This window comes from Pongo pygmaeus, chromosome X (assembly GCF_028885625.2).
Source record: "Pongo pygmaeus isolate AG05252 chromosome X, NHGRI_mPonPyg2-v2.0_pri, whole genome shotgun sequence".
In the NCBI taxonomy this organism is placed as follows: domain Eukaryota; kingdom Metazoa; phylum Chordata; class Mammalia; order Primates; family Hominidae; genus Pongo; species Pongo pygmaeus.
In genome coordinates, this window is record NC_072396.2 from 20,122,071 (window position 1) to 20,135,485 (window position 13,415).

The 13,415-nt window shown below is 44.7% G+C and overlaps 1 protein-coding gene across 18 annotated transcripts in view; it reads right to left on the reverse strand.

The window, feature by feature from the left end:
* Positions 1-13,415, reverse strand: part of SH3KBP1 (SH3 domain containing kinase binding protein 1) — a 362,174-nt gene that overhangs the window by 68,808 nt on the left and 279,951 nt on the right. For all 18 annotated transcript variants that reach the window (XM_054471141.2, XM_054471150.2, XM_054471145.2 and 15 more), the window contains one exon: positions 7,970-8,077. In XM_054471141.2, coding sequence (XP_054327116.1) covers positions 7,970-8,077 — 108 coding nt within the window. The remainder of the gene's footprint in view (positions 1-7,969; positions 8,078-13,415) is intronic.

Consider the following 13,415-nt stretch of genomic DNA (forward strand, 5'->3'; position numbering starts at 1 on the left):
GGAGGCTGAGGCAGGAGAATGGCGTGAACCCGGGAGGCAGAGCTTGCAGTGAGCTGAGATTGTGCCACTGCACTCCAGCCTGGGCGACAGGGCGAGACTCCGTCTCAAAAAAAAAAAAAAAAAAAAAATGCAACAGGCCCAGCACTTTGGGAGACCGAGGCAGGGAGATTGCCTGCACTCAGGAGTTTGAGAGCAGCCTGGGCAACACAGTGAAAACCCATCTCTACAAAAAATACAAAAAGTTAGTCGGGCATGGTGGCGCATGCCTGTGGTCCCATCTACTCGGGAGGCTGAGGCAGGAGGGTTGCTTGAGCCTGGGAGGCAGAGGCTGCAGTGAGCTGAGATCGTACCACTGCACTCTAGCCTGGGCAACAGAGGGAAACCCTGTCTCAATAAAAAAAAAAAAAAAGAAACAAATTAAAAATTTCTTTTTAAATGCAACAGGAAGACAAGGCAGTGTGAACTGAGAAGGCAAAACAGATGATTCTCCAGCAAAATGTGACAGTAGAAAATTCATCACAGGAGTTCACTATTCTCAAATAAAAAGACATGAAGAGATCATTTAGTTGATTTCCCTCCAAACATCCAATTGTGACTGGATAAAGAATATGGGGCTGGGGTCCTCCGGGCTAAGTAGTAGGTCAAGGTTTCCTGTGTGGAGTTTAACAGTAATAAGATATTAACCAGCTCCTTTGGTGCACACACAAAAACATCCTTTAAACTCAGGCAAGTATTTAAGTCCTGAGTTTCTAGAGGCACTTGTTCTATTTATTCTCTTTATCCCTCCCTCCATAGTGAAGGTAAAATGCTCCAGCTCCAACCTCAGGTGGCTTCAGCGTGCTCAATTTGCAGGTAAGTGCTAAAAAAAAACAGTGGATATTAAGAGCTGCAAGTCATCACAGGAGTCCCCCCTGCAGCTGAGATCACTGAGGCCCAGAAAGGCTGTTTCAACAGCTAGTTGGTAGCCAGAGGGCCCAGAACTCTACGTTTCTCAATGTCCAGACTACGGGAATTCATTTCACAAGAACCAACATGAATATAATGGTAACAAAATCAATGAACCCACATTTTCTGATTTCTGGGAGAGCTGAATGCCTTCCATAGTCTTCATATATGGAGGGAGCACAGGCCTAAGTGCACACCTGTCCGTGTCTGCTTGTGTGTGGGGTTGTTGGCTTGGACCAAGACATGCAGACACCATCCTTCACAGGATATATTAGCTAGATTTGATTTTTACCTTTACATTACCAGGAAGGAAATAGATATAAACGTTCTGGAACGAGAATGGCAGGAAGACAAGCTTTGTTTCCTGTGAAGGATTTCAGAACTGACTCTGCCCTTTGTTTGGCAAGACTGGCCCTTCCCAAGCAAAAGGCTCATTGGCTGGCTCAACTGTTCCCCTGGCAGGAATCTGGTTTGCTACTTTGCCTCTTGAGCTGGTTTGCCTTCAGAGCTCTGGCCCCAGAGATGTGATTTGTTAAAAACAAACAAACACAAACAGAAGTGTACCCTGATGGCTGGGTAACCTTTAGAGGGGCTTCGTTAGAGGAATATGGTGAGGTTCTGGAAGTAAGTCTCAGCTTGATTTTCAGCAATTCTGGACTTTGGGAGACCTCCTCCACACATCCCACTAAGTTCTCTGGCGGTGTCTGTGGGTGAGGCTGGAAAGGGGACACAAATGGACAGCTCCTGATTAGGGCACCCCTTTGCAGCTCTAGAAACACATGGGGATCTCCACTCTGCCCTCTTCTCCCCTGCCCCTGGAGGACCAGCCACACCTTTGAAATGTGCAGCTAAAGCTATGCTCTAGGTGATGACAGTGTCTTAAACTGCACCTCTGTACCCTATAGAGTCCCCAGCAACTGCCTGCCCTGTCACCAGCACTGGAGATCCCCAGGGACCTAGGGAACTTGCTCTTGGAAGAGTCTTTCTCTAGTTTCCTCCCGCAGCCTCTGGCCTAGTGGCCTACATCCATCAACTCCCATTCAGACTGATGGCCTATTGGGTGGTTAGCCAGGCCTTGGCATTTGGTTTCTCCCTAAGATGCTCTCACAGTTCACCCCTTGGCTCACCCTTCATTCCATCTACCCCACCCTGAAAGTGATGCCTTGATTCCATGCCCAGACCCCATGATCAGATGGAAGGATCTGGGCCTCCCTTGGTCTGGGAAGGACAATCTGACAGGAGGCCAGCTTCCCCCTGCCCCTCCCTTCCACTCTTCCTCCTCTTTTGTACAAGAGAAAGCAGCAAGCAGGAGAGGAGAGGCAGGAGGAAGAGAAGGTACACTCTGGCACCAACCAACTAAAGGACCACGGGTTCTTCACCAGCAACCATGTACCATGCATGCTGTAAGGCCCCATGAAGGAGAAGCTTGGGACATGGGCTCTGCCTTCAAAGACTACAGGCTGTAAGTACAGCTGGAGAAGGGAGAGGGAATACCATCTGGGTGGCTTTGAGAAAGTCCACTGGGGCTGAGTCAATAGGCCATACTCGGATGACATTAACTCCTTGACAAACCCCATTTCTTTGCATGTGAAACCACCCATGAAACTAAATGTTCAAGATAGATAATGTTTAGGTAAATTTTTTTCATAAGGCTGCTTATTAGAAGCACGTATTTCTTTCTTTTGGAAGGCTAAAAAATAGGGAAATTATCCGGCATCTTCAGAAACTAGAAAAACAACAGTTCTTGTTATAGATGCCACGTTTTCAAACAAGATGTCTTTTAAGATGATTCTAAATAAAAATCAGGGCCAGGGCTAAAGGCTAAAGGGCATGATGAATAATAAAGAAAATGTTGACTAAGAACAGATTTTATGGACTGAGTTGTCAGAAGATGGAGGCTAAGTAAGGTGAGGGGCCTCCTAAGAATTTGGTATAGGGAAGGTAGAGTTAAACCAGCAAAATTCAGCCATTGTGGGAATCAAGCAAGAGACTTCCTTTCTTGCAAAAGTTTGGAACCTGCAAAACTTGTGCTAAAAAAAATCATAAGAGGCTGGGTTGGCACATGATTATAATGGAGAAAGTGGGAAATCTAACTGATTGCATCACAATGTGTCTGGAGATTGATGTGAACAGGAAGGGTCCAGTCAGTCATGAAAACAAAGACAAATGGAGGCCGAAGGCAGTGGTGCAGTGCTCTTGGAAGTATCATCAAGGCTTAGTTGACTTCAACACATGGTTCCCTTGGCAGATCTTTCCCTTTGGTGCATGAAGGGGCCTCAAGTGATATCTGCCAGACCCTTGGTAAGAACAACAAACTCCTCTTGTTTTGATTCCTTGCCCTCCCGGCAAGCACCGGATAAACGTGGCTTCTGGTGGAACCCGGCTTCTAAGGAATCAGACCCATAGGGGACAAAATGTCTGGGGCAGGCAGACCTCTGCGTTCCAGACTGGCTGACATCTGAGTTCTTGTTGCGATGAGTAAGCTGGCTGCCTGCTACCTGATTAAGTCTCTGTGACTCAGCAAAGGCGAGCCTGCATCATACTCACAGGGACATCTTCGAGGGCAGGTTTCTGAGTCCCTGAGGCTGAGCTCCCACTGAGGAGCATTCATTAGGGAAACGCCTATGGGAATCTTAGCAATGCCATCATTCTTGACTTGCACTAACACTGAAGAGCCCTCCAAATAAATGCATGGTAGATCAGTAATATCTTCTGGTGATTTGAACAGTTTCTCTTAAAAGAACTGGAGCCTGAGATTTACTTTTTTTTTGAGACAGGGTCTCGCTCTGTTGCCCAGGCTGGAGTGCACTGGCATGATCACAGCTCACTGCAGCCTCAATATCCTGGGCCCAAGTGATCCCCCAAACTCAGCCTCCTGAATAGCTGGGACTCCAGGCATGTACCACCATGTCCAGCTAATTTTTCTTATTTTTGTAGAGATTGGGTCTTGCTATGTTGCCCAGGTTGGTCTCAAACCCCTAGGCTCAAGCAATCCTCCCACCTTGGCCTCCTAAAGTGCTGGGATTACAGGCATGAACCACCACACTAGCCACTTTCTTAAATAACACTATCTTTCAAAATACCTATCCTAATTTTGTTCTTTTGTTAATGAGAGTGAGCAGTTGTTTCTGCTGTTTTTGAGAGTCTAAGTTCCCCGTTAGCCTTCTGTAACAATGACACAGCACACACATTGCTTCATTAGAGCTCTCAGAATATTTAATCTTTCCATTCTGGTATTCAATTTTACTGTCAAGGCCAAAAATAAACAGACAGCCATTGAATCTAGGTTCTCTTATAAATAGCTTACATAATTGCTCTAAAATATGCACCAAGAGATAAGGGATGCTCTTCTGGAATATCTTGAGGAAAAACCCCAAAGCATTTGTCACCCTGGTGAGGGAGAATCCACTAAACACTCTCTGAAAGAAAGATGGCCAGGAATTCCAAAAGGCCTTGTAGTAACTACCTGAATTCACACCCCAGCAGAAAATATGTCAGCCTTATCAGAATGCTCTGCTGATGCCTACGGAGTCAAGAGGCCTGCTGTTGAATAAATGCCATTTGCTTCTGTCTAACCTAATCATCGCAGATCGTCCTCTTTTCTGGGTGAATGATTGTAACCCCAGTCACTGGCAAGACAAGATGACATCTGCTGAAACCAGTGGCAGAATGTTTCAGACTCTGTCACTCACATAGTGCCTTCATGTTAATGATTCTCATCATCTTTACACCCTCAACGCAGCAAATGACAGCCCTATCTCCAGTCACATTGTCACCAACTCACCAATACTCTGGGTGCAGCAATAAAGGCTGGTATAACAACCAATGTGAAGATGGTTGGCTGGTTTTTATAGACCAGAGGAGATGGAAAGGAATGTTATACTTTGAATTTCCTAGAAGTTAAATGTTAGGTTATACAATCACTTTTCAGCTATAGGTATTACTTTGTCTGATGGGTATGACTATTGTTTCCCTTCAATTGGGTTTTCTGCTTCATAAGGACAAGGTTAAAAGACCTATCAAAGAGATGGCGGCTGCTTGTGGGGGATTAGAGAGATGCCCATGGGGCCCCAGAGAGCGTGCATGTCCCAAAGAGCATGCCATGCCCAGTCCACTCACCACTGACAACTTCACTCTCCTGGTGGAAGTGCTTCCCTTAATAGCTTATGTAACACAGAGCTTCTAGAAAAGTACAGTATGGAGTAGCTCTCACCTGAGTGAATTTACTGCCCCCCCAAAACACGACTGGGAATTAGAAGGCATGCTTTACCCATTTGTTAAAAGAATGATCTAGATTTTACCCTAGCCTTCAAAACCCTACTGCCCATCACCACACAAATAACGATGTGAGGTAATACATATGGTAATTAGCTAGATTCAGTCATTCCACAATGTATATATACTTCAAAGCATCATGTTGTAAACATTAAATACAAACAATTTTATCTGTCAATTAAAAAAACATACTGCCTCAATCAGAACCAATAAGGTGGCAAATGTCTAGTAAGATGGTATGCTTGCTAAGATTCCTTGGTCGAAGGGAGAGGAGTCACCATGAAGGTCGTGGTGCCCAAATGCTTCAGGATGTGCCTAGCTTTTACCAGCCTCACAAAGATAGGGGAGAAGCAGGGTACGGGCAGACTGAACAGCCCCCTTGCCTCCACTCACTTGGAGAGGCCTATATCAAGTGTCCTTTCAGAAGAGTCTGGCAGGTCTCCATGGCCCTAAACGCCAGACCTAACTGCCTAATTCTAAGCTCACAAGGACAGTACCCATGTGCATGCTTCACTTTCAATCAACCAGCACAGTGGCCAGCCCAGAGAAAGGACTCAATAAATACTGAATGAGTGAATGAAAATAAAACATTTGTCAGGCAGCAGATCCAGAAAAAAAAAACATGACAAATAACATAAAGATTATGCCATTCTGTGCTCACGTGTCTCTACCAATACATTTTCTAAGTTGCTAGATTTATTTTTAATGGCTATTTATCAAAGTTTTTAGATGCATTTGGATTCCCAGGGAAGCTCGCCAAGATATCAAGATAACTGTGTTGATTTGATCAGCTGGAGCAAAAAGAACCAGAGTCAGCCTTCTATCATTACTTCACAGTTTTAGCTAGAGCTTTCCTACCTTTGTGGTAAATAGTAATTATAAAGACTGGAATAGTTAATCTGTGTGAGGCATTTACCAACTACTAGGCACCATGTTTAAGAATTTATGTGCATCATCCCAGTAAATCTTCTCTCAACACTTCAACAAGGTAGGTACAATTACTCTCATGATTTTATGGATGAGAATGCAGAGGCTTAGAGACATTCAGTGACTCGGGTTTGGCTACAGAACAAGTAAGTGACAGAGCCAGGATTCAAACCCAGATCTATCTGATGCCACACAGCCTAGGGTCACAACCACTGTACTCTTTGTAATATTTGCCATCCTTATTCCTGCGTCCTACTATTTCAAAACATTTCCTATGCAGTCACTACTAAGTGTTTAGTATCTGTTCTTCTCAGTGACTGATTTTGTCAAATGACAATCCACTATTGCTACAGTCATCAGTAAAAACATTTCAAGTGATTTTGCTTGGTGGAAAATTTCCTTATTGAATGATGAGCTCTTCTCTGTTGTGTGAATTTGTTTCCCTCCTAAAATATGGGGGATGGGGGAGGAAACCAGAAGGTGGGTTGTCATCACTTAGATACCTGCTTCTACACTAGTGCTTCCCATACTGTAATATGCAAGCAAATCACCAGAGAACGCTGTTAAAATGCAGATTCTGATGCACCAGGTCTGGGGTGGGGTCTGAGCATTTCTAACAAGCTCTCAGGTGACGCTGCTGTTGCTGGTCTATGGATCTCACTTTAAGTATCAAGAATCTAGGAAACATTAAGAACCAGAATCCAGATTCTCTAGAACCCAAACTCAGACTCCAAGAGAGAATAACAGGTGTGGAACAGAACATCCTTCACCTAAACAACACAAGAAAGCAAGCAATCAAAAAGCTTACAAAGTGTGGCTAACTCAGCCTTTAAACCAACCTAATGGTCTATGGGCCATAATCTTGGCAGGTGCCAACACCATCTAGCTTCTTAAACAATTACATCCATTCATCAAAGCAGCACAAATTCCATTAAATGCTACTTTAGTATCCTTGGCAACGAAGCCACCAGCACTGTAGCTATCCTTCCCACACCTCAGCCCTACTGGAATCGTGCCACAGCAAGATCTGGCATGGCACAGATCCAGTAACAGTAACAGAGTCCCCATGGACATGAAGTGGGCTGAGGCTGGGAAAGGTGGGCAGAGGCCATGCAAAAGCCTGGGCAAAGAACCCTAAATATGGGATTACTGCCCCCTTATACTGGAAAGTGCTTCTAACTTCCCAATATTTCTTACTACATCGTCAGCAGGGAAAGAATACACCTGGAGTGAGGCAAACACAGACGGAGTGGCTGATTTAAACAGTGGCATGGTCAAATGGGCTCCCACAACAAAAGAGAAACCGTGGATGAGAGATGTGTATATACTAATATACGGATATGTGTGGGATATGTGTGGGTGTACTCACACATGTACATATATAGTGTAGAAAGATTAACAGGTCTCGCCCTGCATCCTCAGCCTTACAATGTGCTTTTCAACCACTTCCACAACACTGGCCACTTTCCCACCCCCAAGGACCATGCTATGTGGGATGCTGGCAGTCCACTTACCAAAAAGAGCACCCAAGGTTCTCACAGTTTATTTGGGTGCTGAAATGTGCCAGTGCTGCACCGAGTGCTTTACACACACTATCTTGTTTATGTATGCAACAACCCCAGAGTAGAGATCACTGTTGCCAGCTAACAGATGCATCCTATGATGAAACTTGTTACAGAGTATATGGCAGTCGAGGGCTCAGAATCTGGGTCTGTTGAATGTTCAAATGCCAGTGCTCTTCAACATTACACCAAACTTCCCCCATCCCAAGTCCCAACATGGGAGCCACAACTCCGTTGAAATCAAAGTGAAGGAGACTTACATTCCCTTCCTTTTCAAAGTCCGGTGGAAGTAACTTCACGAAGTTATCGGGAAATACGCCTCGTCTGCCGTTCAGCTCTCCTTCCCACCAGCCTACATCGATGCAGTCCTAGAAAACAGGAGAACAGAGAGTGAGAGATGGGGGCAAGCAGCCTCCAGAGGGGTCTAACCCCCCTTTCCAAGAGAATGGAGGCCCTTTCCTGGAGGTCTGTGTTAATGAAGCAATGGTTACCAAGTCAGCACAAACCACAATGTCAGAGGGGAAAACAAAAGCTTAAGTCCGCTTAACATTCCCGGCTGGAACTCAAAACCCAGTGCTGCTTTTAGATGCCCTGAATCAATAAGGTCTTCTTTTTTCTTTCTGTCTTTTTTTTTTTTTTTTTTTTTTTCTTTTGGACAGGGTCTCACTCTGTCGCCCAGGCTGGAGTGCAGTGGTGCAATCTCGGCTCACTGCAACCTCCGCCTCCCGGGTTGAAGTGATTCCTCCATCTCAGCCTCCCAGCAGCTGGGATTACAGGCACGTGCCACAACGCCTGGCTAATTTTTGTATTTTTTGGTAGAGACGGGGTTTCACCATGTTGGCCAGACTGGTCTCAAACTCCTGACCTCAGGTGATCCGCCCACCTCGGCCTCCCAAAGTGCTGAGATTACAGGAATGGGCCACTGCGCCCAGCCTTTCTTTTTTCTTTAAGGATGGGAGAATATGTGTTTTCTTCATTTTAATTTTACTGAAATAAAAGTATTTCATTAACTGCAAATATGGCTTAGAAAATATCACATGCACAAATGTGATTAGCCTGTCACAAAGCTTGTCAATATTGAAAAAAGGTTTTGCGACAGTCAGCCAACCAGAAGAAAAATTATACTTTACACAAGCTCATTAATGCACTGCTCTCCTTCACCTTCTCCTTTGGATGTTGGTGGCACACAGTTGCCATCGTGAAAATCCCTTCCTCCACTTTACAGGACGCAATGTTGGCATCCTAAATGAATGAATAAGGCTCTTCATTCTTCCAGAGTGAACTTGCTTCCCTTTGGATAATTTCTATTTTGTTCATTCATTCATCAAACATTTATCAAGCATCTACTTTGTGCTGGACACTGAGCCAGGTGCTAGAGAAAGGACAACGAGCAAAAATGGCAAGAGCCTGGCCTTTTTCATGAGCGTAATGGCCTCGTGGTTCTCCTGGGCACACAACCTCATGCCACAAAACCACTTCTAGTTTTTCCCATTTTCAACTGGTTGGAAGTCCCATTTGCTGGAGTTTTATCATATGTCTCACATTTGTCCTCCGAGTACAATTCCACTTCTACCATCTGATCCAGGACTCATCCAGCCTACTGTAAACCTCCTCACTTGGGCATCGCTTCCTGCCCAGTATATATATAATATACACACCACTGTCAAATATAAAATTCCTTGAATAAAATCCCTGTAATCAGTAAATCTCCATCCCACTTCAGGCATCCTGACCCTGTGCCTGCTTTTTGTCCTATAGCAGACTCCCAAGTCTTGTGATCAACAACTTCCAGCTGAAGCCCAAAATGAGAAAAGGCTTTCCAAACAACAACAACAACAAAAAAAACCTGCTGGTAACACATAAGGGAAAGCAAGAAGGTGATAGAGAAAGAGAGGAGATCATGTTCAGGGCCCATGGAGAACCCATGGTCTCCACGACACCAGTGGGATTAGAAAAGGGCTCAAGTACCAGATGTGCAGCTGGCCCAAGGCCTTGTGTAGGGCCCTGGGAGAGCCATGGCTTGTATGGCTCATTTGTACCTTGTTAGATCATACATTCCAGCAAGGTGAGGAGCACATCTGACTTTTCACCATTATACCCCCAGCCATGTACACAATGCCTCATATAATAAGTATTTGTAGAATCAATGCAGACTCTTTCTAGCCCTGAGAGTTCTGCGATCTCCTGCAGTCCAATACTTGAATTACTGTAGAACAGGATGGCCTCTATCTGCCTAAACTCATGGGAATTCTCTATAAGTTAGCATAAGGCCCACCTCAGGTAGGAAATAACTCATCACCACCTTCCACTGCCCCAGTGGTATCTGTTACAAAGATAAGCTGACCCCTTAGGGTCTTCCTTAGGGAAGAGAGTGCAGATTTTGGAAATCAGTCCTCAGTCACAGACTATAAATTCTAGCCCCAACCAACAACAAAAAAACAAAGACCCTTGAAGTATCAAGTTCAGATTTACCCAGAACAAAACAAGGGTCCAAAAGTCTTTCAACATGAAAGGATGCTTATCTTTCTGGAAAAATGACAGTGAGAAGTCCAAGTAGATAGTCTGGTCCTGCCCATGTCACATCACCCCCTGAATACTAGCACCAGTCTTCAAAGAAGGGATTTATGAACAGGAATGGCGGCAGGATTTGGTGGCTCCTGAGGTTCTTCTGACCCTAGGATGTTACAAACATCATCAATGATACCAGAAAAACTATGAAGGAAGCTGGGAGTAGAATTTCTTTGACCCTAATTCTTGGAATTAGGTTTCTTCAAAACTCAACTTGAAACTCACCTTTAAGAAACTGACTATGATGAATGCCTTATCTTTTCTCTAATGCTCAGTACAGTGTTAATTTGCAATTAATGATATTCAATTCAACAAACATCTATTAAATGCAAAATATATTTAAGCTCTGTAAGCACCAAACCTTAAACATGCAGACACAGAGAACATGATCTCTAACCCCAGGGAGCTTAGAGATGTATGGGAAAGACAGACATACAATATTATGCAAGCTCCTTTGGGTAACAGGTATCAAATAAGTGCTCTAGTACCAAAAGAGGAGAGAACAATTAACAGTTTTTGCAATAATCTGAAATCTTTTCATGTGTGAATGGTTTGCTTAGCTGAGGACTGGTCTTCCTTCCACATTCATTTCAGGTCATCTGATACAGAACTATGCCCACAAAAGGCATTCAAAAAAAACTATCTTTTTTTGTCGGGAGACAGAGTCACACTCCCATTGTCTAAGCTGGAGTGCAGTGGCATGATCTCGGCTCACTGCAGCCTTGACTTCTTGGGTTCAAGAGATCCTCCCACATCAGCCTCCTGAGTAGCTTGGACTACAGGCACATGCCACCATGCCTGGCTAATTTTTCATATTTTTAGTAGAGATGGGGTTTCACCATGTTGCCCAGGCTGGTCTTGAACTCCTGGGCTCAAGGGATCCATCTGCCTCGGCCTCCCAAAGTGCTGGGATTACAGGTGTGAGCTACTTTCTAAACAGTGTAAATCCATGCTTCATCTTAGTCTTATGCAAATAATAACCCAAGAACCTTTTTTGCTTCACATGTGAGAAAAACAATACAGAAAATGTTAATAAGCAAAAGCCTATCCAGAATAACTTTGTTTTGTTGTTGTGTTTTTTTTGTTTTTTTTTTTTGAGACGTAGTCTCATTCTGTCGCCCAGGCTGGAGCGCAGTGGCATGATCTCGGCTCACTGCAACCTCTGCCTCCCTGGTTCAAGCAATTCTCCTGCCTCAGCCTCCCAGGTAGCTGGGATTACAGGCATGTACCGCCACACCCGGCTAATTTTTATATTTCTAGTAGAGACAGGGTTTCACCATGTTGGCCAGGCTGGTCTCGAATTCCTGGCCTCAGGTGATTCGCCCACCTTGGCCTCCCAAAGTGCTGGGATTATAGGCGTGAGACACCGAGCCCGGCCCAGAATAACTTTAGAACCCATACACTCCTACAGGAGAAAATGGTATATAATGACATTGTATGTCTCATATTTCCCCTTGGTGATGACTGGCTTGGATGGCCCATCTATACTCTGCTTCTTAAGGAAAACACTAACAGTGCTACTCATTGCATAATTCAAAGAAGAGAAGGGAAGCATGAAGGGAGAACACAATATGTCTAATTGTTCTGATTGGTACAAGAATAAACACAAGGCCCATGGATGAGATAAGCACAGTCAAAAGAGAAAACTGCCAGTGTGATTTAGTGCTACTAGCAGAAGTAGAAAAAAAAAAAAAAGAAAAAATAGCCAAAAAAAAGAGTCTGCTATAGGACAGAAAGTGGGCACAGGGTCAGGATGCCTGGAGTGGGATAGAGATTTACAGAGAAGCAAGGCATTTTTTCCCCCCAGCAATACAAGCTAATTTAAGGGAAACAGGAATAATTTTGACAGCAAAATGAGAAGTGAAAATAAGTCCTCTTCAACAAACCAGACAAAAGAACTAGTCTTTTGATGGCAGAAATGAAGAGACTTGTATGAGGACTGTGCTTTCGGAAGTATAAAATAGCAGCAAATTCTATTTATTTGTTTGTTTGTTTGAGACAGAGTCTGGCTCTGTTGCCCAGGCTGGAGTGCAATGGCATGATCTCGGCTCACTGCAACCTCTGTCTCCCAGGTTCAAGCGATTCTCCTGCGTCAGCCTCCCCAAGTAGCTGGGATTACAGGCGCTTGCCACCACGCCTGGCTAATTTTTTTGTATTTTTAGTAGAGACGAGGTTTCATCATGTTGGCCAGGCTGGTCTTGAACTCCTGAACTCAGGTGATCTGCCCGCCTCGGCCTCCCAAAGTGCTGAATTACAGGCGTGAGCCACAGCGCCTGGCCTCAATTTATTTACTGAGAACCTAAAATGGCTCTCAAACCTGGCTGCACATTTAGAATCACCTGGGAATTAAAAATAAATGCCAATGCCTGGGCTAGACTTCTAAAATGTGCAGGATAGATGAATCCAGGGGAGAAAAGAAAACCATCATGTCCTTGTGGGGCTTCCAAGCTCAGAGTCTAGTGGGAGAGGCAGACACAGTGAATCAGAATGGCACAGAAACACTGACAGAAGTGCTAGGCTGGATTTACAAACAAGTGGGACCAAGACAAGCTGGGCAGCCTGGAAGCAGAGAACAAGGACAGGAACTGAGGCAATGAGAATGGTCAAGGGAAGACTTGCTGAGCGTAAAGGAAGAGAAGAGGGAGAGAGGAAAGCTGTGCTCATGGAAGAGAATATACAGGAATTAGAGCTTGGAACAAAGCCCACCCCTCCAACATCTACTGAACAGTGATATGAGGCGTGAGGCAAGACAGCACCCATTGAGTGACAGGGGCAGAAAGGAGGGGCAGGTGATCAACCGCTTGTGAGGCCCGACTGCCATCAGGGTGGAAGTGGATATCCCCAAAGAAGACGGTAGAAGTTGAGTGAAGGCAGGATGGTGAGGCAGTAGCTGACCACTGAGGAGAGAGGTAATATGGCCCAAGTACTACAATTTGTTTCCAAATCTGGGGCACTATTAATAAATTACACCAGGACCCCAGGCATAACTCCAGACGACAGTCACCTTCATGGAGTTTTAGACTCTAATACAAATGAGAAAGAGCATTGTAGGCAGGTGAGGGGATGAACTCTGAATGAGGTGGGAGGTAGAAATGAGAAAAGGAGCAGCATGTAGATGAAGCTTCCAGAAAGCTGCTG